At 57.4% G+C, this 27,596-nt stretch overlaps 1 protein-coding gene across 1 annotated transcript; it reads right to left on the reverse strand.

Moving 5' to 3' along the window:
* Nucleotides 1-418: 418 nt before the first annotated feature.
* Nucleotides 419-27,531, reverse strand: LOC119094940 (pyridoxal-dependent decarboxylase domain-containing protein 1). Its single transcript, XM_037217852.1, has 18 exons — nucleotides 27,322-27,531; nucleotides 24,416-24,586; nucleotides 22,473-22,648; nucleotides 20,993-21,082; nucleotides 19,539-19,786; nucleotides 19,000-19,146; nucleotides 17,889-18,043; nucleotides 16,235-16,336; nucleotides 10,511-10,585; nucleotides 7,771-7,863; nucleotides 6,462-6,623; nucleotides 5,236-5,398; nucleotides 4,391-4,465; nucleotides 3,885-4,037; nucleotides 3,261-3,419; nucleotides 2,344-2,431; nucleotides 1,420-1,540; nucleotides 419-535 (listed from the first exon to the last, which is right to left on the reverse strand). The coding sequence occupies exons 1-18, from the start codon at nucleotides 27,361-27,363 to the stop codon at nucleotides 419-421; spliced, it is 2,337 nt and encodes a 778-aa protein (XP_037073747.1). The 5' UTR covers nucleotides 27,364-27,531.
* Nucleotides 27,532-27,596: the final 65 nt, after the last annotated feature.

Here is a 27,596-nt window from a genome sequence, read left to right on the forward strand (position 1 = left end):
GGAGGGCGCGATCCGACAGCCGTCCCACGCAAGTAACGAAACGCAGCATCATAATATGCAGATGTATTGCAACACTTGCTCATAGATTTGGGTAATCACACCCGGCGTGAAGACCAAGCCCGCTTCCTCCGGCAGATACACACGGTGATCTAATCCGACCTGATTCTCGCGGCAAACGTAACACGTGAATTTCCTGCACCAGCAAATCTCGGCGGGCTCCTCGCCCCAGCTGGAATGTCTATCGCAACGGAGCGCGACCTCCTCGGCGGCAGAGCTCGCTACCACGGCCGTGCCGCCGCCAGCCGCCCGCCGCACGTGCTGCCCCGCGTCGCGTCCCAGCGCACGCCGCCACCGTCAGCCACTGTAGCGTCGCTCGGTCTCCCCCCCGGCCACGCACCCGGCGAGGCTGGACCACGCGTCAGGCCTCCGGAGCCGCCGCCGCCGCCGCCGCCGCCGTCACAGACACCCCGCAGCGTCGGACCGAGCGGCAGCCAGCGGACGCCTCGGCGGCCGTCAGCTCCCCGCAGCCAGCGAGCTTCGGTGACGGCACGGCCGCTCGAGGGCCATGGGTGGCAAGGCTTCCTGCTGCGGCCGCACGCAGGCGGTCCAACAGGCAGGCCCATGCCCCCTTCCCCCCCGCCCCTCCCCGAGGGCCTGAGTATAGAACCCAACGCCTCGACAGTTCCCATACGTCCCCGATCGCGACGCCGCCACCAGCGGCCCGCGGCAGGCGGCGCTGTGCCAATGTTGACAAGGGCTGCTCGCCCCTTCGAAGCTATAACGACAAGGCTAGGCCAGACTGGACGACACTGAAACGCAGTGATAACAAACGCCCGCTCCCAACCCCCACCGGTCATGGAGAGAGAGAGAGAGAGAGAGAGAGAGAGACACAGACAGAATGAGAGAGCTTCTTTGGATGCACTGGCAGGGCCGAGCGCGATGAGCCCGGCTGCGCGTGATTTTGGTTACTGAAATGTGCGCAGACGCCCCAACTGTGCGCTAAACTCGGCTGGACCGAGCCGCTGCAGCCTTCGAACCTATCACGCACTGTGTCCGAGGCATTGGACGTACTTGCATATGCAGAAACAAGGCGACGCCGTGTGGCTACCACTGCTGCCATCTCGCGCCGCCAACAAGAAACAGAGCCTCAGCTGAAGACCGCACAAGTCCCCATCGGGGCGCACTGCGCGGCGCGGCGCGGCGCGGCGTGCCCGCTGACTTCCAGCAACCCGACGGTGACCCCCCGGAAGAAGCCCGCAACCGAACACAGCACAACACAACCGAGGAATGAACCGGCGGCCTTCGCCGGGCGGCAATAAATAACCGGCGGGCCAGTTACGCCTGAGTGTCGGCGGCAGCCGGAGCGACGACGGGCGACGGCGGCTGGGCGGAGGCGGCGCCGGCTGCCGGGTCGGAGGAAGCGGCGGCGGCGGGGGCGGCGGCCGGTGTGGCGATGCCCGGGGCGGCCGGGGGCTCCTCCGGCCGCGCGGGAGTCGGCGGCGCCGGCGCACCGCCGGACGCCGATGCCGAGGAGGAAGTCCTGCAACGGAGGCGACGAGCGATGTGACGCCCGCGTGGTCGCCAGGGCGACGGATACGCACAGTGCGGCCTCGCCACGCGACATACCGACGGCGAACTGCCGGCCAGCAGGCGCCGCGCAAGATTTACGTAGTGACGGCAGCAAAGTGTGATGAAAACAAATGTACGCAGCAGGACGTTCGGTGGCTTGTCGTCCTCGACATGACGCACCAGGCCGGGAGCAGTCAGGGGCACGAAGGGTACACGGCAGCAGATACGCTCGCAACTTACACAGCTGACACGGCGGTGTTCACTTCAGACCGCAAGGTCGCGCCCTTTGATTGCGTGTGCAATCCCACAGCAGAGCGAAATGCGTGTGAGTTTCTAATTCGCAAATTGCACAAAGCGCACCGATCCCTGCTCTCAGTTCGCGCAGACACACGCGATCTCGCGGCTCAGTCCAGGGCGAGCGCCGTCCGCTTCGGCTCACAGCACCGTCGAACCGCCTCACCCCGCGAGCCGCAAACATCAGAGCTCACACACGGCGGCCCGTCCGACCGGCGGCCTGCCCCCTGAGCCGGGCGCGAGAGCGCGCCACTCCCGCACGCCGGCGTCGGCCCAGCAGCGCGCGGTCCCGGCAGGGCGCGCCCGCGGCGGGGGCCTGGCCAGCAGCCGGCGGGGACCTGGCCAGCAGCCGGCGCGCCCGCGGCGGGAGCCTGGCCAGCAGTCGGCGCGGCCGCGGCGGGAGCCTGGCCAGCAGCCGGCGCGGGCCGCGGCGGGAGCCTGGCCAGCAGCCGGCGCGGCCACGGCGGCCGGCGGCCTCACCTGGAGTGCTGTGTGCCGGCGGTGGCCGACGAGCTGCGGCGGACCTGGACGTGGGACTTGTACGTCTCCTCGGTGGTCTGCAGCACGCCTGCGGGCCGGTGCGGGTCAGAGCGCAGCAAGCGGGCGCGAGCGACAACACACAAGGCTCGGCGCCGGAGATCTATGCGTTGGGTGCATGAATACTCGCGTCTGGATTCAATTCCATTCTCAGTATACTATTGCTGATCCGTATTTCCAGGGGACGTGACACACCGACGACCGCAGCAGCCACATCGGCTGATAAATACACGCACATTACGTAAGCTGGGCGACCGAAAACGAACGCGAAAAACGCGGTTCACGAACACAAGAAACATCAACTGCACATACACAGTCATCCTCTGGGCGTTTGACCTCCCCTCCCTTCCCCTCCACCGGCGGGGCTGGGTCTGACCTTCGGCCAGGTCGACCCGTCGACCTCCCCTCCCCTGCACCGGCGGGGCTGGGTCTGACCTTCGGCCAGGTCGACCCGTCGACACCTCCCCTCCCCTACACCGGCGGGGCTGGGTGACCTTCGGCCAGGTCGACCCGTCGACCTCTCCCCTCCCCTGCACCGGCGGGGCTGGGTCTGATCCTCGGCCAGGTCGACCCGTCGACCCCTCCCCTCCCCTGCACCGACGGGGCTGGGTCTGACCTTCGGCCAGGTCGACCCGTCGACCCCTCCCCTCCCCTGCACCGGCGGGGCTGGGTCTGACCTTCGGCCAGGTCGACCCGTCGACCTCTCCCCTCCCGTCCACCGGCGGGGCTGGGTCTGACCTTCGGCCAGGTCGACCCGTCGACCCCTCCCCTCCCCTGCACCGGCGGGGCTGGGTCTGACCTTCGGCCAGGTCGACCCGTCGACCCCTCCCCTCCCCTGCACCGGCGGGGCTGGGTCTGACCTTCGGCCAGGTCGAGTCGGCGGCCTCTGACGGCCGGCTTGGGCGATGGCGACCACCAGTTGACGATGGTGCCCACCAGCGGCACGTGTCGCAGCACGCCCTCCTGCCACAGCTGGTCCTCGGACTCCTTGCGCAGGTCCTGGTTGGCCTCCTCGATGCCTGCGCCGCGCCGGAGCGGAGTCAGCACGCCGACAGGCGAAAGACACGGCCGGGGAACATCTCAGCTCTCCCAGGCGTGTGGAAGATGTGAGCAGTGTAACGCAGTGCCGCATCGTACTAGCGCTTGCGGTAAACGGCATCACCAGTAAATGCAAATCCTGGTGCACGAAGAAGCTACAGTGCCAGCTTACCGTGTGAGGAAATGAACATTTGCGACGACGCCGACGGAGGCAATACAAGGCTGATAACAAAAAGGTTTCAGATTACAGAAATTAATTGGCACAGCTCAGTCAAACGGCGTTAAATCACGCCCGCCCGAAGCCCGCCATTCAAGTAAAGACGCAGTATTCGAAACCAGCTGAAGTATCAAGGTTCAGACGCCCTGTGATGATTCGGTTCGATCCGCACCCCCAGGGTGAGTCCGCCGTCCGAACATCATAAACAAGCCCCGGAGGCGACGTTGACCTTTCATGAGCATCTCGGACATGGTCTCGAGGAAGCGCGAGGACTCCTCGATCTGCCCTCCGAGGTCGAGCAGCAGGCTGCACAGCTCGTCTACGTCCGTGTCCATGGTGACCATGCCGAACCGGATACAGACCATGCCATCCTCTCCGTCGCCTGGCGACCGCACAACGAACTCGTTATCGCATGCCAGCAACAGATGGGGCCACAGTAGGTGGAACTGGCCTGCGCCGCCAGAACTCACCTGAACACCGTGTGAGCGGTGATTGAATGACACTTTGACAACAAACGCACTTGAAACTCCAACATGTAACGGTGTGACGAGACATAGCAAGCGCAGCGCTTGTGTTCATATCATAACCATCCGTCCGCATCGACTCATGTATCAACGTTCTTTTGAAAAGTCAGGCCTTCTTAATCGGTCATCGATATCACCGAACCTATTCCACGTCATGTGTACACTGACTGGGAAAGGCTGTCGGAAATTGATTTCAGAGATGCATCCATACCTAGCGAAAAGGCCGAGTCAGTCGACTTCAGCTTCGTCAGCAGCTCGGTATTCAGTTTGTTGATGTCCTCCTTGCCTGCGGGCAAGAGGAGCGAACCACGTGCCACAGGACGGCGTTGGCCACAGCCGCTATTGGCACACTGAACACCGTCCACGCAGTCTCGGCTGCCCCGGGGAACTCAGCCACGACTGGCGCCGACATCGCGGCGGAGCGCGACAGGCTGCGGAGCGAGCGGTCGTGGCAGTCTGTGACTCGCCATCTCATAACTGCCGGACATTCTCCGCGATGCGTAAATCAGCGTGCGACACCGTGACGTAGCCTGTAGTGACACCTGTAGTCTGATCATGCCAGCCGACCGGCGCGAGGATCCACCCGCGAAGCCACCGGTCTGACCAAACTCCGCATCCCCGTGTGGTCCGCTAGCTCGGGCCAGTGACCGTCGCCCGTGGCGCCCCTCTCGACACCCTGCTGACCTGAGGAAGTGTCACCTGCCGCGTCTAGTGAACCCACCCCTTCACCCCGTCGACCTATGATCCTGTCTGCCTCCGCACCTTAGTCGGCGATTCCGCGGCCTGGAGCCGACTAACCAGTCAGCGCTGCCGCCTAACCTGAGTCGGCGACCCCGTCTGACATCAGTCGGCGACCCCACCTGATCTGAGTCGGCACCGCCGCCTGACCCCGGCTGACCTGAGCCGGTGACCCCACCTGACCTGAGTGGGCAACCCCGCCTGATCTCAGTCGGCGCCGCCGTCTGACCCCGGCTGACCTGAGTCGGTGACCCCGGCTGACCTGAGTGGGCAACCCCGCCCGATCTCAGTCGGCGCCGCCGTCTGACCCCGGCTGACCTGAGTCGGTGACCCCTGCCTCCATGAGCGGCTGCAGGTGGGTCGGGATGTAGCGGACGGCGCCCAGTCCCGCCCAGTTGAGCAGCGGCACGGCCCGCAGCTGGCCGGCCGCCGTCAGTTCTGCGAACCGCGCCCGGTGGTGCACCGTGGCGTTCAGGATCTCCTGCAGCCGCGCGTCCGCTCGGGTCAAGGCGTGCCGACGCGCAGACATGGGCTCCGCGCGGCGGGCCCGCAGGCGTGCTGTTCGGCAGCACGGCTCAGCAGAAAGTCACGTCACAGGAACCAGCCGTTGATGGCAGACAGCACAGCACCGGGTCTCAGCACCGCCGGCTGAGCACACAGCACAGCACCAGCCACGTCACAGAAACCAGCCGCTCATGGCAGGCAACCAGCACCGGGTCTCAGCACCGCCGGCTCAGCAGACAGCCACGTCACAGGAAACGCTCATCGCAAACAGCGCAGCACCGAGAGCCCCTTCATGAGCTGCCTGTAGGGCAGGCCCTACAGGCGTCAGCTGCACACCACAAACCGGCACCACAGACACAGACGCACACACTGGCGCCCAGCCGCACTGGCCGCAGTGATGGGTGGTTATTGCACAGGCCAGAGTCGCAGTATCAGCACGTGTGCTTGCCGCTTGCCCTCCTCTCCTGCTTTTTCCGGGTCACGTGCCGAGCAGCGCGTAAGTGGTCGCCTGCCGCCGGCGGCTGGGCCGCGAGCGGCATTGGCAAAGCACCTACCTGAGTTGCTACCTATGACGTCGCAAGTGCCAACGTCATACACAGGTGACTCTACTCCAAGCCGTGCTTGACGCAGTTACCTGCGGGCTGTGGCGTCACAGGAAGGTGCACCACAACAGCTCCTACAGTTAGAATAGTTGCCCATGTATGACGTAGGCACTTGTGACGTCACAGGTGGCAACTCGGGCAGGTGCTTTACCAATGGGGCACGCGGCCCAGGTGCCCCACACACTTCCTCTGTTGGAGCTGATCCGTCCGTGAACAGTAAATACTTGTAGTAGGCGGCCCTCTCACGATCTGCTGTCCGAGACACTCAGCCCACTCACGATCTGCTGTCCGAGACAACCAGCCCACTCACGATCTACTGTCCGAGACACTCGGCCCACTCACGATCTGCTGTCCGAGACACTCGGCCCACTCAGGATCTGCTGTCCGAGGCACTCGGCTCACTCACGATCTGCTGTCCGAGACACTCGGCCCACTCACGATCTGCTGTCCGAGACACTCGGCCCACTCGTCGAGCACGTCGTCCTCCAGCGGCCGGCACGGTTCGGTCAGCGGTGAGAAGCGCAGGCAGAAGCCGCTGCCGGCCACGTCCAGCAGCTGGATCGGCACCTCCGGCAGGTCACGCTGCATGATCTGGCCCAACTGCCGGCGCGGCGGCGAGTCACGACCAGGTCACGGTGGGGTCACGGGTCGTGGTGGTGTCATCGGAGAAGTCAGGTCCTGAATCATGGCAGGGTCACAGCACGGTCACACAGGGCCACAGGTCACGGCAGATCCCAGGTTAGCGGGTCACGGCGAGGTCAAGGGCGAGCAGCGAGTTCATGAGTCACAGCGGGGGGGGGGGTACGTTCATGGAAGGGCTAGCGGAACAGGTTACGGCAACTCAAGGGTCACCAGCAGATTCACGAGTCAAGAGTCACGGGGTCACGGCGGGGTCACGTGTCACGACAGGAATCAACACACGCCGCATTCCGACGCACGAGGTTCGTCACCGCGCCAAGTACGTGTCATCAGGGGATCACCGCGTGAAGCGATATGCCACCGGTCGCTCCAAAACGCGACAGAAACTGCCGACAGGAAATCCATGTACGGAGCAGCGGTCGACGGTGGCCAGACGGTGTGCGCCGCTCAGTCCGGCCGGTCCCAGCCCCTGCTCTGTATCCGTGTCACGCTCAGCGCTCAGCACAGGGGGCGCGGGGTGAAATGTCAGTGTCACTGGCCGTGACCACGCCCTCTCTACACTTTAGACATGCCACGTGCGGCTGGCAGAGTGCCATGCAGTGATCAGTGGCCGAGTGCACCTTGCAAATGTTGCTGTGGCCTTCGCTAGCTAGACGCACGCTCTTCGCAGTTTCTTTCGAAACGCAACTGTTGCTTTAATACATCGTGATATTCAATTTATGCAAGTCACGGACCAGCCTCCAGCCAAAACCCATGGCCCGTGCTGTAATGTTGTAGGAATGCGCCATGAACAACGAAAATTACGCATGGAAAGCAGCGTGTGCAGGACACCTCAGCAAGCTCGAGGCCAAGTAGAGCGTTGAGAAGCGTGGGCGTGTCCGGGGGAAATCGGGCCTTACGGCTACAGGAGCGTCATGTCGGCAATAAAGAACAAAGACTTACAGCGCTTCATATCCACAACTTAAAGGAAACGAAGCCGATGGAATAACTACATCACGTGACGACTCATCGGGAAGATGCACTGTTCGGCTCGTTTCAGCGTGTCATCGCCAAATCCCAACAAGGTCGAACTGCTGCAAAACGCGAGCAAGGGACGCAGGCAACTCACCCAAGAGTTGAGGTTGTCCAGGTAGGCCATGTCGTCAACGGCGTCGTTGTTGTAGCGGAAGACGACCACGGGCGACAGGCTCTCCAGCACCACCTGGCAACATCGTTGCCTTTAGCGCGGGGTGCGGCATAGCGCCGAAGCGACTCCGCGGAGGCACAGGCGTCAACCACAAACGGAGCAGTCGGCTGACCTCTCTCCACACTAGAGATGGCGTCCCGTGTTCATACACACATCACATCACACATACGCATACACCGCCAGAATGTCGGTCGGGTCGCCATCAGTGATCGGTTTCAGCGACGGAAGCGTGTGGGTTAATTGGGGGAAAATATATCGATAGTTGGAAAACAAAGACAACCAAACTGTCGGCGCCGTTCATGCGATCTTCGGCTTGTTGGAAATAATTGTTCTGGTGACGTATTCCGCAATTCCGGCGTACGCCAAAGAAATTGCACGAGCTGCGTTGCGTCGCATGTTTTTTCCGGAGCATCCTGAATATTAAGGACAACCCACAGACCGCACTAAACGGTGAAGCACGGTGCACTGAAACAAGCTTTTCGGTAGCACAGGCTGAAAACGAAAATACCACGCGTTACAGCACGTGCCGGATGTACAAGTCCACGTCATGCACATCCGGCAACGTCATGCACCCTAGTTGCGTGTCTCGGAAATCTGGTGACCTTTGACCGGACGCGTGATTCACTGGCTGAGTTCAAATTTTAAACGAGCTGAAACAACCCGGACTATGCTATGACACAGGCCGGAACAAGCCCATTTTTTCAGCCGAAATAAAGCACCGTCACTGCAGGTGGTCAGGTCACGGAGAGTGGCCGAAGAGGTCAGGTCAGGTCACAGGGGCTGGTCCGGTCAGATCAGATCAGATCAATCATCCTGCGGTGTTTTGTTGTAACTTTTAGCTGTCAGACAAACACTCGTTTCTGATAGCTGATATACTCGCCCACCATCCACCATTCCTTTTTTGTTGAACATTTAACGACGCTCCCTTTAGACTTGGCTATCAGCATGGGGTTTACAACTGGTGGAAAAAAAACAAACGAAAATGACATAAAAAGTTCGATACAACTCCTTTATTTCGACACATTTTGACCGACTCTCGCTAGTCAGCTCTTTCGCTAGTCCCCGGCCCCGCCATGCCATGCGGGCGTGACCTTTACGTGGCGTTGACCTTTGCCCCAAAGCCAGAATCGGTCGAGGCGACGCCGCCTCATTCCGCCTCTGGGCGTCGACACTGGCGCCGCGCTCATCGTATTGTTAGCTCTATGCGCAAAGTTTAGTATACTGTGTCGGAGAATACACTAAAACAGGAGAGCGCACGACAACAAAACCAATACCGACACGACCCAACAGGAAGCGGTACTCCTTAATGGTAAGAGATAAGCGAAAGCGTTGGTAATGTTTTGTTTTGCGTGGGAAGAAGGTAATCCGCTGGCACGCCTTGCCTGACACTGTACAGCTCCAGGTCCATCGCAGAGATCTCAACTTCTTTCACAAAACTGAGCTGTCGACATCGGCGGCGCCGATCAGAGTGGCACCACTGGCAAGGCACAGCTGCCACCGATGACCGTACACAAGGCGAACGTGTCTTTCAGGTTCGAGCACCGCCACAGCTGTACGGAACCACAGGTGTTTGCACTGCCCACCCACCAAAAAATATATCTCGTTACATACATTCATATTTCTCCTTTCTTGCATTGGACGATCCATCAGTTCCACCGCACTACTGATATCACAAACAAAATCAGCAAAGGCTTTAGAATTTGCGGTCGAATGATTTGCCAAAGCTAGAAAACTGGTCACCCAGATGATCAACACTCATACACGATCAGCAACGCCTCCAGTCACTACAAACGCTATACTCCTCGCCGGTCTGTTATGTGTTTCAAGCAAAATTTAGCATTTTGCAACATTCTGCACTGTAGTGGTGACATGATAGTAATCTGTTTAATCTAAATAATATGACGCCATCAACAACCCTCGTATTATTTCCCGATGCACTGACGACTCAGCACGAGTCAAGTGTAGTACTTCTGAGACCTGTCCTTGGCTGAACGCTTGAACAGCAAGGAAATGCATGGGAAACGCCCCCCCCCCCCCCATCCCACCACGACGCGGGCAGAAAGGGTTCGTTCGAGTTATCTCCACCGACTTCGACTGTTGTTCTGACCGAAATGTTTGTTCATCTGTTGCAATTAGCTGGCGAAGGAACTCCGGTAGTGGGTGCTAGTTTGGTCTTCAGCTAGGCATTCTTAATCTTGACCTACCGAGTGCTGAACACAATTCATGACCCAAGCATGAGAAAGCCTACGCAACTACCTGCATCCCAGTTCTAAACGGCAGGCCGGAGGAATCTGAGCTGGACTGAAGCCGCACCCGGCCGGCCTGTTGCCAGGCGTGGTCTCAGCTGCCGTTGCGAGGCGGCAGTCCGACCGGTCCTGGACACGGAGCTCCTCAGAGCCCACAGGCTGGGGCGCGCCGGCCCCTCGACCCCGACAGACGCGTGGGCGCTGCCGCGCCGCACCGGGACGGGGGCCAACGGGCTTACTGTGAGGTGTCGGTCCTGATCGGGGGTGTCGGTCCGGCGCCGGGGCGGGGGCCCAGCGGGCTTACCGCGAGGGCGCCGCCGCGCCGCGCCGGGGCGGGGGCCCGGCGGGCTCACTGTGAGGTGTCGGTCCTGATCGGGGGCGTCGGTCCGGTGCCGGGGCGGGGCCGGCGGGCTTACCGTGAAGTTGACGGACTGGGAGAGCAGTTTGTCGATGTCGGCCACCGGAGCCACCTCCTTGCCGGGCCGGGCGCTCTGGCGACGGCGCAGACGACCGTCAGTGACACAGGTCACGGCACCGGCCGGCCCCTTCACATCCCTCACACTGCTGAACGACCGCAACAGCCACGGAGAATATCCCGGATACAGGACCAGCTAACAACCACATCACAGATAGCGCTGACCATTAACAGTCTTCACAATTAAATTGACATCGAGCCGCATTCCACTGTAGTCAACCACAGTAAGTCACTTCAACGCGAGGCCAGAGTTGCAGTTATTCCTGCAAACTACACTCAAGTCTGGGGATTAAACTAAATTGTATTCAGGGAAAGGGTAGTAGGCCATGCCGGAGTGTTCCCACCCTTTTCAAATTAAATGCCAGCCCGCAGCGGCGCGAAAAACGAACAGACATCTCCCTTTACCTTTCCCAGCCATCTTGCATCAAGGACTCCAACATCGTCACCGCTCCCCCCATAACGGTGCATTTAATTTCCCTCCGCACTATACCGTTCACCATTACGGGACAGGGGAGACCCCTGCGCAGTGCTTAGCGCAAAAGACGGCAGGGCAATCCAGCATTGGGACACAGATGCTCAGACAGACATGCGAACACGACAGCCAGTCACGGAGAAACCAAGCCAGGTATTCGGGCAAATCTCCGCACACCCCGAACGGCACAAATACGATGGCCGGATAGCCAGCACCACCAGACCTTACTTCCCCAACTATGGCACAAAACGCGCCGCAAATATGAAGCTGAGCGAACGGGACGCGTGGAAGACCTCAGAAAGCCAATACTTGAACATCTGAAAACCGTTTTACTTTCGGATGATCGGATGGCTCGTGCCAGGTGATGGCAATTAGCGTTTCAAAAACTGCTACCAACTTCAGCCACGCCAGATCGCATGTACGGTAAACACACGGTTAGGAAGCTCCTTCAGCTGCGTCACGTGGGTTCTTCCATGCCAATTGCTGGTGCCGTACCGAACATATTTGCCCGTGTCGCCGAACATGTCACTTGCTGCCACCCTAGAGAAAGTATCCGTGGAGCTGAACACGCAAATTGCCACTGCCCTAACCGAAAAATGTTTGGCCCGTGTCACCAAGCATCCCAGTTGTCACTAGCCCTACCGAAAAAAAGGTTGCCAGTGTCACCAAGCATCCTCAGTTGTCACTGCCCTACCGAAAAATGTTGCCAGTGGTCACCAAGCATCCCAGTTGTCAATGCCCTACCGAAAAAAAGTTTGCCAGTGGCCACCAAGCATCCCAGTTGTCACTGCCCTACCGAAAATGTTTGCCCGTGTTACTCAAGGCATTCGCCATTGTCACTGCCCAACCGAAAAAAGTTTTGCCAGTGTCACTGAAACATGCCAATTGTTAACCAGCCCTAGAAAGCAATGTTTGCCCGTGACACTAAACAGTCTGTCCTTCTTCCATCAGTTCCTGTTGCTTCTTCTACCTGGTGGCCTGGGTGGCACTGTGCCATGGTCGGTACTACCACAGGCACCCTGTCCCGCACGGCGTCCACCGCCACCGTCCCCCCGTTCATCACCCGCACGACCACGGCAAGAGCTACCGCTACAGCTACAACATCCGCTACCCCTGGTCCGGGGCGCGTCAGGTGCGACGACCCGAGTGTGGGACACCGGGTGATAACTGGCCCCGACAACCGGCTCTTCTCACTGTTCACGGCAAGAGCTATGCACCGCTATTCTTAGATGACCGTGATGTACAAAAACAAGACAATGTAAATCGCATCCAAATGCAAAATAGTGGTGAGTACGGCGATCGTCGACCGAGCGCACTCCGGCTGAAGCCAACCCGCGTCTCGTGCAATTGCCGACCGCCTGCAGCCAGTCCACCATCGCCGCAGGGTCCCCCCCCGCGCCCCTCCCCCAGTTAACCTCACGCTGACCCCTCTGACATCCCCCAGGGCAAGTACGAGATCCGGGACCAGCACGGGACGCGGGGTGGCTACTATGTACAGCTGCCCCACAGCAGCGTCCAGGTCGACTACAACGCGAAGACTGGCTCCCGCGGGTACCGCGTCCGGTACCACTAGACCGAGTACGCAGAGCGCGGCGCAAGACGGAAGGGTGATCAAAACATCCCGACCAGTGCTGCAGGATGTACTGTACTTTGCATATTGATTGCCGTGATTACACCTAACGCTGACGAGATTGTACGACCACTTCACGGGAACTCGCTGACCAGATCAGTTGTGTTCTCCAAGCGGTGATGTGTGCATGGTCCGTATGTGTGTGTGTCGTTGATACATGTCCCCCTGTGTAGTCATTGGAGGCTTAAATAGTCGGGCGGATAAAATCACGCCTGCGAGACGGCGAAAGGGCACGAACGTCACCGTAACATCACAACGCAGCACTTGTGTGTGTATGTGGGGGGGGGGGGGGGGGGGGGGAGGCGAGGAGGCCCAATGCGGGCCCACGGACAGACAGTACCTGAGTTGTGAGAAGTGTCCCTCTTGCTATAAGTTGGGTAGCACCTACCATGCACTGTACATACTTTGCGGTGTTTGAAAATAACATACCTCGGGATTTTTGACGGGATGACGGGAGCATGACGCAAGGCGATACGTTTAAAAAAGCACACCACGGAAAGCATACAATGCCTATCTCGTCACGCGTTAAAATCCGCTACAGCTACGTCAACTTCTCCTGATCCAAGGCACACCAGGCGAGGCAGCCACCACGCGGGCCAACGAAAATGCACTTCAGAGCATGATTTGTGCCGTACAGACGCTGCTGTGTAATGAACGTCTTACATTTAATAACTTACAGGTTATAACTTCATGCTGATGGCTCGGTCCAGGCCGTTTTATTGTTAGGGCGCGTCCCAAGCTCAAGCCAAACACAACGTCACGTCTCAAATCTGACAAAGGAAGTCCAAATGAAACGAAAATAGGGAATAAAACAGACGAGATGGCGTATGTCATGGGAACGCTTACATGAAAGACACTTCTAAATGCAACCGAACCAATACATCTGCCTGAACCCAACCAAGAGCAACATCCGACCAAACAGGACCAACATTTTTTTTTTGCGGAGTGGGACGAGTGATGTGATACCCAAAGCAATTGCTTTCGCTATCCAGGTGATACCTAAACGTAAGCGAATAGAGCCTGTCACCTTCGGCAATCGCGCACATAGGGCTGGTTAATGCGTTGTGAGGTTCCATTTTCTTTAAAGTTTGACGGGTCGTAGGTGCGCTAATATATTCGCAGTTAGGGCACCATATATATATATATATATATATATATATATATATATATATATATATATATATATATATATATATATATATATATATATATATATATATATAATTTATATAATATATATATATATATATATATATATATATATATCTAATATCGCTCCCGTCCCTCCCTCTCCCGTCCCTCCCTCCCTCTCCCTCCCTCCCTCCCTCCCTCCCTCCCTCCCTCCCTCCTCCCCTCCCTCCCTCCCTCCCTCCCTCCCTCCCTCCCTCCCTCCCTCCCTCCTCCCTCCCTCCCTCCCTCCCTCCCTCCCTCCCTCCTCCCTCCCTCCCTCCCTCCCTCCCTCCTCCCTCCTCCTCCCTCCCTCCCTCCCTCCCTCCTCCTCCCCTCCCTCCCTCCCTCCTCCCTCCCTCCCTCCCTCCCTCCCTCCCTCCCTCCCTCCCTCCCATCCCTCCCTCCCTCCCTCCCTCCCTCCCTCCCTCCCTCCCTCCCTCCCTCCCATCCCTCCCTCGCCCTCCCTCCCTCCCTCCCTCCCTCCTCCCTGCCCTCCCTCCCTCCCTCCCTCCCTCCCTCCCATCCCTCCTCCCTCCCTCCCTCCCTCCCGTCCCTCCCTCCCTCCCTCCCTCCCTCCCATCCCTCCTCCCTCCCATCCCTCCACTCCCTCCCTCCCTCCCTCCCATCCCTCCCTCCCTCCTCCCTCCCTCCCTCCCCCTCCCTCCCCTCCCTCCCCTCCACCCGCCTCACTCCCTCCCTCCCCTCCCTCCCTCCCTCCGCTCCCTCCCTCCCTCCCTCCTCCCGTCCCTCCCTCCCTCCCTCTCCTCTCTCTCCTCTCTCTCTCTCTAGCGTCTCTCTCTCCTCTCTCTCTCTCTCTCTCCATCCCTCCTCCTCTCCTCTCATCGTCTCTCTACCTCTCTCTCCTTCTCCTCTCCTCATCTCTCCTCTCTCTCTCCTCTCTCTCTCTCTCCTCTCTCTCTCTCTCTCTCTCTCCTCTACCCTCTCTCCTCTTCTCTCCTCTCTCCTCTCTCCGTCCTCTCTCCTCTCTCTCGCGCCTCTCTCTCTCTCTCTCTCTCTCTCTCTCCTCTCACTCTCTCCTCTCCTCTCTCTCTCTCTGCATATACATGTATGGACATGTATATATGTATATGCAGATATATATATATATATATATATATATATATATATATATATATATATATATATATATGTATGTGTGTATATATACATATATTTCTTTATATATACAATACTGGAATATTGACTACTTTTGGGCCTGCCACCTCTGGTAATTTTCATAGACAAAGTGAATTACATTCAAATAGTTCATACTTTTTGGCGACTGAGGCGAATCTATTGAGAAACGAACGCTAACGTTCGATGCAGATATTGCTCACAACAAAATGAGCTCGACAACGTAGTTTTCATGCCCCAATCTATCTGTCTGGGTCGCAGCATGGGTGTAGCTACGTCGCTGGGACAGGAGGCAAATCGGCACTGGGAGGTCAAATTGGAATTCGGTGGCGCAATCTGACCTCAAAACGGCAACGCACGTCGTCCTGACGCACGTCGTCACGACCCTTGTCACAACCCCATGGAGCGACAGCGACTGCAACGGCCCGCAAGTCATCACTTAGGAACAATAGCTCCGCTGGGATTCGAACCCGGGCCCCCGGCTGGAGTCCGATGTTCTGACCATTCGACCAGTACTCCTTCAGCCGATTGTGTTTCCTGCGTCAGTTTAAGCCTAGGTCGTTCGGATGCCTGTCGGCCGAGATGGGCACCTGCCTCCGGGACGCATTCTTCAACTTGTTTTCGTGAAACCGCCTGATCTGACAGCCTGCATTCAAGTGCATCGCAAATAGTACAGGACGGCCTTTAAATAATTGAGCCACTCGTTACCGAAAACGCCATGGCAATGCGACCATTGATGGCAAGATAAACGGTCCTGAAAGGCGTACTTGCTCAGCCGGGCTGCTGAAGCTACAACACTCTCAGTTGGCAGACTGAAGGCCTGCCTAGCCCGCCGCCTCGCTCCGCCCTGGTTCACGACAGCCCATATTCGCCTCATCTGACTCGGTGGCAACTCGCGACTGAGCTAAACTAGAGGTCTCCGCCCAGCACAGCCCGCTACAACAGAAATACAGTTTGCGCAAATGATCACAGCTCCACACAGTTGTGACCTCCTGCACCAAAGGTCCTCATATCAACGCACGGGTGTGTATGCGCGCCCTTGTAGGGATAATGCGCGAAGCGGATTGAACATCAAACTTTTCAAAACGTCTAAATGCAAATGTATTGCAATGCAAATAAACGTCCGGACACCTCCCTTGATACCAGGGTGTCCCCACCATCCCGCGCCCGCACCGGGAGCCTCATCACCAGGTGGGGGCGTCTCAGCTCCAGATGGGATCACCGGGCACCTCTGGCGGGTCGGCATGCTCGGTACTTACGAGGAGCTGCAGCTTGGGGACGGCCGTCACTCTGCACTCGATAGCGGCGGCAAGCGCCAGCGCAGAGTGGATCCGCTCCACCACACCGCGGCGGCCCAGAGACTGCGGAGACGGGACGTGTCAGACTCACAGACGGCATCACAGACTGCACAACAGACCACCACAGACTGCATCACGGGCGGTCCACAGACTGTATCACACACCGCAACATAAGGGGTCCAGACACTTCGTGCAACCGCGACAGTGCGGTGGCCCAGGGACTGTGACGAGGGCAGGACAAACGACAAGAATTGCGGTGGGGGCAAGACACACGGCAGGGACTGAGCCGAGGGCAGGACACGCGACAGGGACTGCGACGAGGGCAGGGCACACGGCAGGGACTGAGCCGAGGGCAGGACACACGGCAGGTACTGAGCCGAGGGCAGGACACGCGACAGGGACTGCGACGAGGACAGGACACACGGCAGGTACTGAGCCGAGGGCAGGACACGCGACAGAGACTGCGACGAGGACAGGACACACGGCAGGTACTGAGCCGAGGGCAGGACACGCGACAGAGACTGCGACGAGGACAGGACACACGGCAGGGACTGTGACGAAAACGGGACGCACAACAGGGACTGTGACGAGAACGAGACACACGACAGGGACTGTGACGAGCACGGGACACACGACAGGGACTGTGACGAGCACGGGACACACGACAGGGACTGTGACGAGCACGGGACACACGACAGGGACTGTGACGAGCACGGGGCACACGACAGGGACTGTGAAGAGCAGCGCGGGATAACACACGCCGTGACAAAGCAGGCATTACGGAGAAGGAAGGGTCGGGCGACGAGAATCGCGGAATTAAAGTTGTTGAAAGCGGATAGCTGATGACTGAACGGAAAAGGAAAGGACATTGCTACAGACGACATATAAAGGGAGAGGTTCAGCCGGTACGACAGCACTTGCCATCACGGCCTAGGGTACATGCATGGTACAACGCCAGTCGTGACCAGGGTAGCAGATGTACCTCACTCGGGAGCATCTTCCAGCGTCGCAGGACGCTACAATTACACGGCGCGCTCGCAAAGTGGCCCAGTTTACAAAACTGTACAAGTGTATACAGCTGTTGAATATCACGCAGCCTGGAGTGAAAAGCACTTTGGCCAGGAACTGCATACTTGGCTCCATAGGCACACAACGCACGTCTGGAAGCAACGCGTCCCCAATACGAGCGGCACTCGTCCCAAAAGAGCTGCACACAGACCCAATGAAAAGAGCACGACTGGGTGCAGGGCGTCTGGGTCGCGCCAAAGCTGCAGGAGCGGCCGCCACATGTACGGGTGACTCATGTGAGTAGACCAACGCTGACCAAGAGAGACCAGGCGAGACCAGAGAGGACCAGGGCCGGTCAATGAACCAGGGTGGTGACCAGGGTGGACCAGACCAGGGTGAGTGAATGCCAATAATACGGGGCACACATCAGATGTTTCGGGCAAGCCAGTGTTTCAGAATAATTCAGTGTTTTAGAACAGGCCGCGGTGTTCCAGAGTAATTCGGAGTGTTTCCGAGCAGACCACAGTGGACCACGACGGACCATACTACCCCGGATGACAGGGCAGTCCCAGGCGCGCCCCAGCGCTGCGCGCGGCGATGCTCTCACCAGCAGCGCCGTCCAGAGCGGCATGACCTGCAGCAGGGTGGGCGCCGGCGGCGGCAGGCCGGCCGGCTGCCCGGCCAATGGGCCCCGGAACAGCGTCACCGCCGCCAGGCAGGGCACCTCCAGCCAGGCACCCAGCTCCAGGCTCAGCGAGTCACCTGTCGGCCCCGCCACCGGTCAAGTGTTGGCCCGGCCACCGGTCACGTGACGTCCGGGCCATCGGTCACGTAACGTCCCCGCCACCGGTCACGTGTCGGCCCCGCCACCGGTCACGTGTCGGCCCGCCACCGGTCACATGTCGGCCCCGCCACCGGTCACGTGTCGGCCCGCCACCGGTCACGTGTCGGCCCTGTACCCGGCGGCCGACAGCGGACGGCCGAGGGACTGGTCGGAAAAGGGACCTTTGGGCCGCCCCACCGGAGGTAGGTCAGCTGTTGACTGCTGGAGCTTAGCAACGCTGGTGCTGGTGATAGCTGGTGCCAGTTAGTGCCGGCGCGTGTCTACAGTTCAGTTCAGTTCGGACTTCCCACGTTAGTTGGGTGGTGAAAGATGCCCTCGTGTGTGTGTGATAACAGGGATTAGAGAAGATCACACCGGGTAACACACAACGAGCGCGGCACAATGACGTTGCTGGCGTCCACAGCGACAAAATTTAATCGCGAAAAGTGCCTGCACGTTGGCTTTTTCAGCATTACAAAATAATTCAACATTTCAAAAAACAATACTTAATCATTGCACAGGTATCTTAACCTAACCACAAGCCATATTTCAGTCGCAGCATCCTCCATGCCCCCCCCCCCCCCCGCTGACGATCTGTTCAGGGCCTGACGATCTGTTCAGGGCCTGACGATCTGTTCAGGGCAGATGCGCGGATCACGCATCACTACCTGATCACCCTCTGAATCCGGCCAGGTTCGAATCCCCTGCAGGAATCTCTGACCGTACTGTGAACCTCGCGCCGACACCCTCACTACCGCCAATAACCGCATAACCATGCTGTTAAGAACGCCGACCCATGGCCCAGGCACGGGCCTGGACGCTGCGCCGTCCAGAACCGGCCGCGCTGCCGCCCGGCGGCCGGCTCGGCTGGCCGGCCTGTCAGCTCGCCACTGACCCAGCGTCAGCTCCATCGGAGGCTGCCGCGACGCCGCCAGCGCCAGCGCCGCCAGGCTGGGTCCAGTCACGTGGCACCAGACGCCGCGCTCGCGGCACAGCTCGGTGACGCGGCGCAGGTTGTCCACGTGACCTAGGTCCGGCGTGCCTGCCGGGCCACGTGGTGTCGGGTCAGCCGGCCGGCGGGGTTAGCGGACGGGCGAGGGGTCGCTATTGTCGAGCAACCAGGCGCGTCTAAAATGCAGCCGTGTGTGAGATGGCTAAGCCGCATGGCAGTCGTGGTATTCGACAGCGCTGTGGCAGTGGGGTCACGGTTTTAGATCAGGCCATATATGGCTGTAAAGTAACCACTAACTATAGCATGATAATCGACAAGACCTGAATTGTCCGGAGCCGTCCTACCATGCATGGAGGAACCCAGGACAGGCACTTGTCGCATTACCAACACGCACACCGACACAGCAGCGGCGGTGCGGCGCGCCGGGAACAGCACCACCAAACGGCCGGCCTCTCGCTCTCGCGCGGCGGCGCGGCTCTCACCTGCGTGCGCCATCACCAGCAGCGGCACCTTCTGCGCGCTCTCGTCCTCGTCCATCATGCGCTGCAGCTGCGCCACGTCCATTGCGTGTGCCAGTCCGAAGGCGGCGCTCAGCGGCACCTGGCGCACGGCGCCGCCGGGCAGGCCCAGTGACGTCATCAGCGCGGTTACGGCCGCCGGCCGGCAGGCGGCGCTGACGTACACCACCGGCGGCCGTGCGTACAGCGCCTCATACCCGACGGCCGCGTACCTGCCGACGGGGGAATGCTCAGGGGGAGGGGCACTTTGGGGGCCGCCACAAGCATGCTCTGCAGACAATCCACAGGACTGGGTGTCACGCATACGACACTTGGCAAGACGCCGGCAGCGGTCAAAACATACAACCAGCAATTCATTCCGAATACAGTTCTGGTGCAAAAAAAGCCTGTCTCAACGCGAACAGTATCGCTCCATGTCCCGGGGCAGCGAACGTAAGTCCGCGAACGTTTAAACAAATCAGCTTGAAGCGTCACACAAATTGGCTTTAAGTCTGTCGGCAAGATAGAGCGCTGCTGGCATCAGCCGACATTTATCGCCCACGCCGACTGCCAAGCTGACTGCACGCCCTTTAATCTGGATTGTTTTGGATGCCACGTTGGTATACAACAAGATCAGGTACGTTCTGACACGAAGACAGAATTAAGTCTTAATGTGACCCGCACAATTGCTACGGCCGTAGTTCGCTGGAGCCAAAGCAAACCGATGACACGTGTTCAGTTGCTGCGGGCGAGGAGCCCGAAGAAAAAATCTCCCAAAATAGCCAATCCAGTAATAAACTGTCTGTTTCAAAAACACAGGGATAACTGTCTGTGCGGTGCGAGTCAGACACACCCAATCCAAACCCGCACGTGCGAATTTCAATTTCGGCCTGAAATATACCATTCTCCTTCAAACCGCTGGACCCGTGACCTTGGTCCAACTCGCGCAGTTGGTTCCGTGACGTCCCAGGGCTGCCAACGCCAATGACCAGACCATTTACGTGCTACGGTACACAAATTATCAGCCACCCCAATGGGGATGGGGATGGTGAACACAGTGTAGGGGGCCATCGACGGCGGCAAGCTGTCTGGAGGAGGTCTGGAGAGCTAGCTGGAAACCGGGATACCGTGCTGAGCATCAACATGACTGAAGGGAAAGGATGCCACCGGTCCGTTCAGCAACCTGAAGATTGACCATAGTCGAGCGACGATGAAAAACACCAAATGACCGGTTGCGGGAGGTTCCGCCGCGGCACACTATACAACCCCGTTTAGAGCACAAGGCAGCGAGGCGAGGTAAGTCCTTCACCAGGCCATGCCAGGTCACCAGCCAGACATCTCTCCCCTACGGACTCCAGGGAGCACGTGCCTCTCGGTCCTCCCAGCGGCTGTGACCCGACCTCCGGTGTCCCCCAGCCCCTTCCTCGAGCGTCACTCACGAGCTGTAGCGAGCGTGCAGGCGCATGCGCACCATGGCCACCAGGCTGTCGCAGTTGGGCGACGGCACGAAGAGGCTCATCCCCGGCTGCCTGCGGGCGGAGAGCGGCACATTCGCCACGAGCTGAGGTGGACCTCGGGGCACCACTGTCACAGTCACCACAGGCTGAGGTGGACCTCGGGAGCACCACTGTCACAGTCACCACAGGCTGAGGTGGACCTCGGGAGCACCACTGTCACAGTCACCACGGGCTGAGGTGGGCCTCGGGGGCACCACCATCACAGTCACCAAGGGCTGAGGTGGGCCTCGGGGGCACCACCATCACAGTCACCACGGGCTGAGGCGGACCTTGGGGGCACGACCAGCACAGTCACCATGGGCTGAGGTGGACCTCGGGGCACCACCATCACAGTCACCACAGGCTGAGGTGGACCTTGGGGGCACCACCATCACAGTCACCATGGGCTGAGGTGGACCTCGGGGCACCACCATCACAGTCACCACGGGCTGAAACACCATGTGCATCACCACATAACGTCGGCACCCAGGGTACGTGTTGAAGCGACAGGTCAATCAGTTCTTGTCACAACAATGTCCAAGCGCGACAGTTAAGGACACCGCAATCGACGCGCAAGAAAGCACGCGTAGTTAACCTTAAGATGACGTCCAGTTAACTGTGGTTAATGACATGGCCTTCAGATACAAGACGACGCAATGCCAGTCTCAGCTGCTGCTGATCCTACATCGCCACACACCTGAACAGCTGCTGACCCTATATCGCCACGCACCTGAACAGTTACTGATTCCACACCACCACCCACCTGAACAGCTGCTGATCCCACACCACCACCCGCCTGAACAGCTGCTGATCCCACACCACCATCCACCTGAACAGCTGCTGATCCCGCACCACCACCCACCTGAACAGCTGCTGATCCTACACCACCACCCACCTGAACAGCTGCTGATTCCACACCACCACCCGCCTGAACAGCTGCTGATCCCACACCACCATCCACCTGAACAGCTGCTGATCCCACACCACCACCCACCTGAACAGCTGCTGATCCCACACCACCACCCGCCTGAACAGCTGCTGATCCCACACCACCATCCACCTGAACAGCTGCTGATCCCGCACCACCACCCACCTGAACAGCTGCTGATCCTACACCACCACCCGCCTGAACAGCTGCTGATCCCACACCACCATCCACCTGAACAGCTGCTGATCCTACACCACCATCCACCTGAACAGCTGCTGATTCCACACCACCATCCACCTGAACAGCTGCTGATCCCGCACCAATACCCACCTGAACAGCTGCTGATCCCACACCACCACCCGCCTGAACAGCTGCTGATCCCACACCACCACCCGCCTGAACAGCTGCTGATCCCACACCACCACCCGCCTGAACAGCTGCTGATCCCCCACCACCACCCACCTGAACAGCTGCTGATCCCACACTACCACCTACCTGAACAGCTGCGCGAGCCAGCTGGTGACGTCGCTGGTCAGCTGATCAAGCAGTTGGCGCTGCGCACCGGCCTCCAGCATGGTGGCGTAGGCGGCGCAGGTGTGAGCCACGGCCGTCTGCTGCTGCACGGTCGACAGACAGGGGATCTCCTCCTCGGCATCGGCCAGCGTCAGCTCCTGTCACGTGACCGGAGTCAGACTCACGGGCGTGCTCCCTGCTCGGGTGTTGGTGGCACGCTTACGGGTGCATCGGATTGTGGCTGTTTGCAGGAGGTTTATGGGTGTGTGGGCTCCTTGGCTGTTTGAAACAGTTCTAGGCAACATCTACGAAGCTCCCTGCGTCCCACAGGGCTGTGGCAACAAGGCGTTCAATTGAGGAGGGGGAGGGGTGGCCAACTGGTCACAATTATGTGCAGCCGCCTGCATAAGAATACATAGTGCACTAGCAGCAGTGCGATCCAGACATCTCTCCAGCTCTGGTGAGATTGTACACAATAACCAACCCTTTCAACCATGCCTCCGCGCCCGCGGAGGCGTGAGCGTCTCCTGGCTTCCGGAGAAAGATCCCTTATACGGCAGCAAAAAGGTGCTTCGGTAAACGTTCCACTACAGGCTGCTCTCCGCGGCATGACGCGACACGACTGATGCAAGTGTACAGTATTGGACAAGACAGAAAAGAGCTTCGTCGTTTATGCTTTCTGGTCGATTCGGGGACCCCTGGCGACGTGACCAGCTGTGAAATATGTTGCTCCGCGCCTCAGTCTCCAGCCATCCTCCTGTGTAATCGCCGGCACAGTTGGGACGCTTTTTACGTTTTCGGGGAGATTTCAAGTCCGGCCTCTCGTGGAAGCCTTCTTTCATCATATCTGGGCTGAAAGAAAAGCTCTACCTCCGAAGCTTGCATTCTGAGTCAGAAAAGCTCCCTGCGTCTCACAGAGCTGCAGTCGCCCGGGTCTGTTTTGCACATGGTCGGATACAATGTCAGGACAAACAACTACCTTCAGGCCCTATGCAGTCCATGCACGGGTCGCAGCCTGGCAGCATGAAATGCACTGCGCATTCACGGCAGCACGGCAGTTCGGGCCAACAGCAAAGTTCCACCGCCTGACCGCCGACATAAGCCCACAGTTTGCATCATGCTCTGGTATCTATAATATGGCCGGCACCTGCGGCGGTGATAAACAAGTTTGCCACCACACTAGGCCACCTGTCCGGGTGGGGAGGGGGGGGGGGGGGGGGGGGGCACAGGGCCGGCTGTGAGCTCAGCTGTGTGGACATCGCAGCGACCACACCGCGCACGGGTGTCACCCCTAACTCGGCCATCGGCGCAGCGCAGTAGCGGCGGCAGGCGGCTGATGGTGGCCAGATGCGGCACACAGCGGCGCCGCCACCCACAGGTCGTCCTTGCTCTACACCGACTCTTATCACGTCTGTGATGAATGGTGTTTTGCAATGACCACAGATCGCCTCTGTTCTGTTTGCTTGATACGAGCCGTTATTTTTTTAATATGCCGCATTGTTCCCGCAGCCTACCATGTCATCGCAACATGTCAACACCTGCAGTGGCGTGCCAGTATGCTGACTCATAATAGTGGTTCTGAGCAGTCTAAGAGCGCATTCTGACAGAAGCCTGGATGTGTAGCTTCTCCAGAAAAACTGACCCAGACAATGAGCTCATTCATCCCCAAGTCCCCATGCCACATCAACGTCACTTTCCCGCGACCCAGGGCGACAACGGCCGTACAAAATATTCTTTGCAGTTCTCCAACCACAGCGGAAACTTGCTGATGAAAAGCCCGCTCCAACAAAATAAACCAGGAAACTTCCTGATGAACAGCCCGCTCCAACAAGATAAACCAATCACAAAACCACCAAACCAACACAAGTTCATCCTGTCACCACACCTTAACTGCCAGGCCGGTGCTAATCAGTGCGCCTGCTCACCTTGACAGCCGTCCAGAGCTGCTGGCCTGCGATGCCCTCATCAGGCAGGTGGGCCGGCAGCCGGCCGGCCGCACCGTCCGGGCCCGGGTCGCCGTTGACGGAAGTCATGACCTCTAGCGCCGATGCCCCCTCCATCAGCAGCGAGGTCATAGCCACACCTGGAGTTGGTGTCTGCCAGTATGGAAACATGGCAGTCAGACAGGGGTTGCAGGCAGGTGACAACATACTGGGCACATTCCCAGGGGGTAGACATGCCACTGGCTTATATCAGTGCAATTTCAAGATGCTGTATTAACATGTTAAAATCTGATCCTAATCATGTTGCCTTACTTCAAAAGAGTCCATCTAAATGAGGCATAACCCAGGCTCGGCTGAAACAGCCTTAGCTGAAGAAAGGGCTCACCCTGGCTCTGTCCATCTATCTAAGGATTAATACTATATTGGTTCATGAACAAAAACTACATGTTCTGGGGATTCTTATCTCATACCATACATCAGTTGACTACAGTGCAACACCAGAAACAGCCAAGTGCTTATTCATTCTGATTGGTACATGCTGGTCAGAGCAACCAATTTTGATCATGCTGCATATGGCAATACACATGTAGATTTAGAATGCTATCTAGGTGTCTACTGACATAAATGAATTACAATTATTACAGTTTCCTAGAAAGGTCATTTCTGAAAAGAACAGGCAAGGAAAGGTAAAGGGTCAGGGTGTACTTTCCTACCTAACGTTAGAAAAAATCATTGTACACCATTCGTCGTGTTTAAGGCATGACATATCGTAAATAATCTCAAAACAGGTAGAATCATGCTCCTACCTTCGAATTTCAATAACTTCGATGGCGGGCCCCCGAGCGCCGCGCGCACCGCACCGCCTGGACTCCCCAGCGCCGTTTCCGCGTTGCCGTTGCGTAAATACAATATTTCTGCGTACCAAGAACTGTACAAAATGTACGGGACGAAAGTAAACCTTTCGTCATGTTTACGGCAGGACAACCATAACCTAACTGCGAACCATAAAAATATTTACTAAACATAAACCATATTTACCATAACCATATTTACCATATAAACCATATTAACTGCGAACCATACTATAAACCATAACTATAACTATAAACTATACTATATAAACCATACTATAACTATAAACCATATTTACTGCGAACCATAAAAATGTACCGGGACAAGGTAGCAAGAATCCATGAAATTTGATCCTCGACGCCAACGGGACCATGGGTTGCAGGGGGATTGGGTGGGGAATTTAAAGCAAAATGAGAACATGGCAGCTAAATAAAAGCTCACTATATGGCACCTATATATGGCATGGAACATGGATGCCAATGAGATGCTGGGTTGAAGGGGATATAGGGTGGGGAGGTTAGGTTAGGTTAGGTTAGGTTAGGTTAGGTTAGGTTAGGTTAGGTTAGGTTAGGTTAGGTTAGGTTAGGTTAGGTTAGGTTAGGCTAGGTCAGGTCAGGTCAGGTCAGGTCAGGTCAGGCTAGCTTAGCTTAGCTTAGCTTAGGTTCTGGTCTATTCTCAGTTAGGTTAGGTTAGGTTAGGTTAGGTTAGGTTAGGTTAGGTTAGGATATGTTCTGGACTATTCTGGCCTGCGTGTTTCATAAATGTACCTAAACTCGATAAGAAACGATTTTGGTTGCTTTATTATTGTTACCTTGGTCCCGTACATGTTTTATGGTTCTTGATAAGCAGAAATATTGTGCTTTCGCAACAACGTAGAAACGGCGCTTGGAAGTCGAGGCAGTGCGGTGCGGGGCGTGCGGCGCTCGGGAGCTCACTATCATATTTATTAAAATTTGAGGGTAGGAGCATGATTCTATCTGTTTTGAAATTATTTACGATATGTTCCGCCTTAAACACGACGAATGGTTTACCTTGGTCCCGCACATTTTGTAGAGTTCTTGGTAAGCAGAAATATTGTATTTACGCAACGGCAACGCAGAAGCGGCGCTGGGGAGTCCAGGCGGTGCGGTGCGCGCGGCGCGCGGGAGCTCGCCATCGAAGTTATTGAAATTCGATGGTAGGAGCATGATTCTACCCGTTTTGAGATGATTTACGATATGTGCCGCCTTGAACACGACGAATGGCGTGCAATGATTTTTTCTAATGTTAGGTAGGAAAGTACACCTACTAAAGCAATGACAGGCAAGCATAACATTTCGGGCATGTTATTTAATTCTCTGGTCAGGAATGCCTCACATGAGATGACGCGTAATACTTGGGAAGAGGGCATGGCACCTTCATATATGTACTTTATTGGTACACATTGACTTGTCAGCAAAGTCTTGGAGACCCCAACATAGTCATCAAATCATTGTCCTCACCCCTTTGTTCATCATTGGTGTTTTAAGGCACAACAACTGCAATAACCATCAAAGTGGCTTTCCCAGTTGGGGCAGCATCAGGTCTGCCCCTAACATACTGTCAAGTGATCTGCTTCTTTTTGCACACCGGCAGGTGATCAGTGCTCTTTTCCAATTGTTTTGAGCAAACAATGTTTTCAGAGTATGTTGACCTGAAATTCCTATCATAATTGCTGCTAACCATCATAATTGCTTAAAATGCTGGCTCTCTGTGGGCTTAAATTAAGGACAGTTATGCACAAACTGACCTGACCAACTTACAACATATATGTACTGACATTGGTGCTGCAATGCTACATCAAGTTCAACATAACACATTTTTGGTAGTCTGAGCACAATACTCTGATCAGCAGATGTATGGGGCACCTGTGAACAATTTGAGCACCCTCCTTTACCCAATGTACCATTTAATGAGGGTCAATGGCGTCAGTGTGAAGTCTACCCCGGCGATTTCATTGTTCCCGGACAGATTTTGCAACCAGCTCCACCAAAACATTACCGTCCCGAGCTACTGACCTGAGCTGCTGAGTCTGAAACAATATCAGCAGTTTGAACCATATCTGCGGTTGATCGTTACTGAAAACTACGGGCATGCAGCTGCCTTTCACACGGCGTTGGTTGCTTTGCGCACCAAAATCGGCACGGCCGCCAGGAGCCGCAAATGATAACGAAGATAACCGCTCGGGTTACCGCTTTACTTTGACGGTCCGCGTAATGGTGACTCAAGGTTAGCTGCGCCAGTTGTCGTCTTCATTGTCGTGGCAAAGCACAAGTAAACAAAAATATCAGGA

Source organism: Pollicipes pollicipes, unplaced genomic scaffold, assembly GCF_011947565.3.
Source record: "Pollicipes pollicipes isolate AB1234 unplaced genomic scaffold, Ppol_2.1 Scaffold_4219;HRSCAF=4965_pilon_pilon_pilon, whole genome shotgun sequence".
Lineage (NCBI taxonomy): Eukaryota > Metazoa > Arthropoda > Thecostraca > Pollicipedomorpha > Pollicipedidae > Pollicipes > Pollicipes pollicipes.

Bases quoted from the DNA above. Each gene is read 5' to 3' on its own strand.
- LOC119094940 (XM_037217852.1), bottom strand. From the start codon at position 27,363: ATGGTTCAAACTGCTGATATTGTTTCAGACTCAGCAGCTCAG. The intron at 7,864-10,510 runs GTAAGCCCGCCG...CGATGTTGCCAG, and splicing joins CCCAGTCCGTCAACTTCACG to GTGGTGCTGGAGAGCCTGTC. The intron at 4,038-4,390 runs GTATGGATGCAT...TGCGGTCGCCAG, and splicing joins TGACTCGGCCTTTTCGCTAG to GCGACGGAGAGGATGGCATG.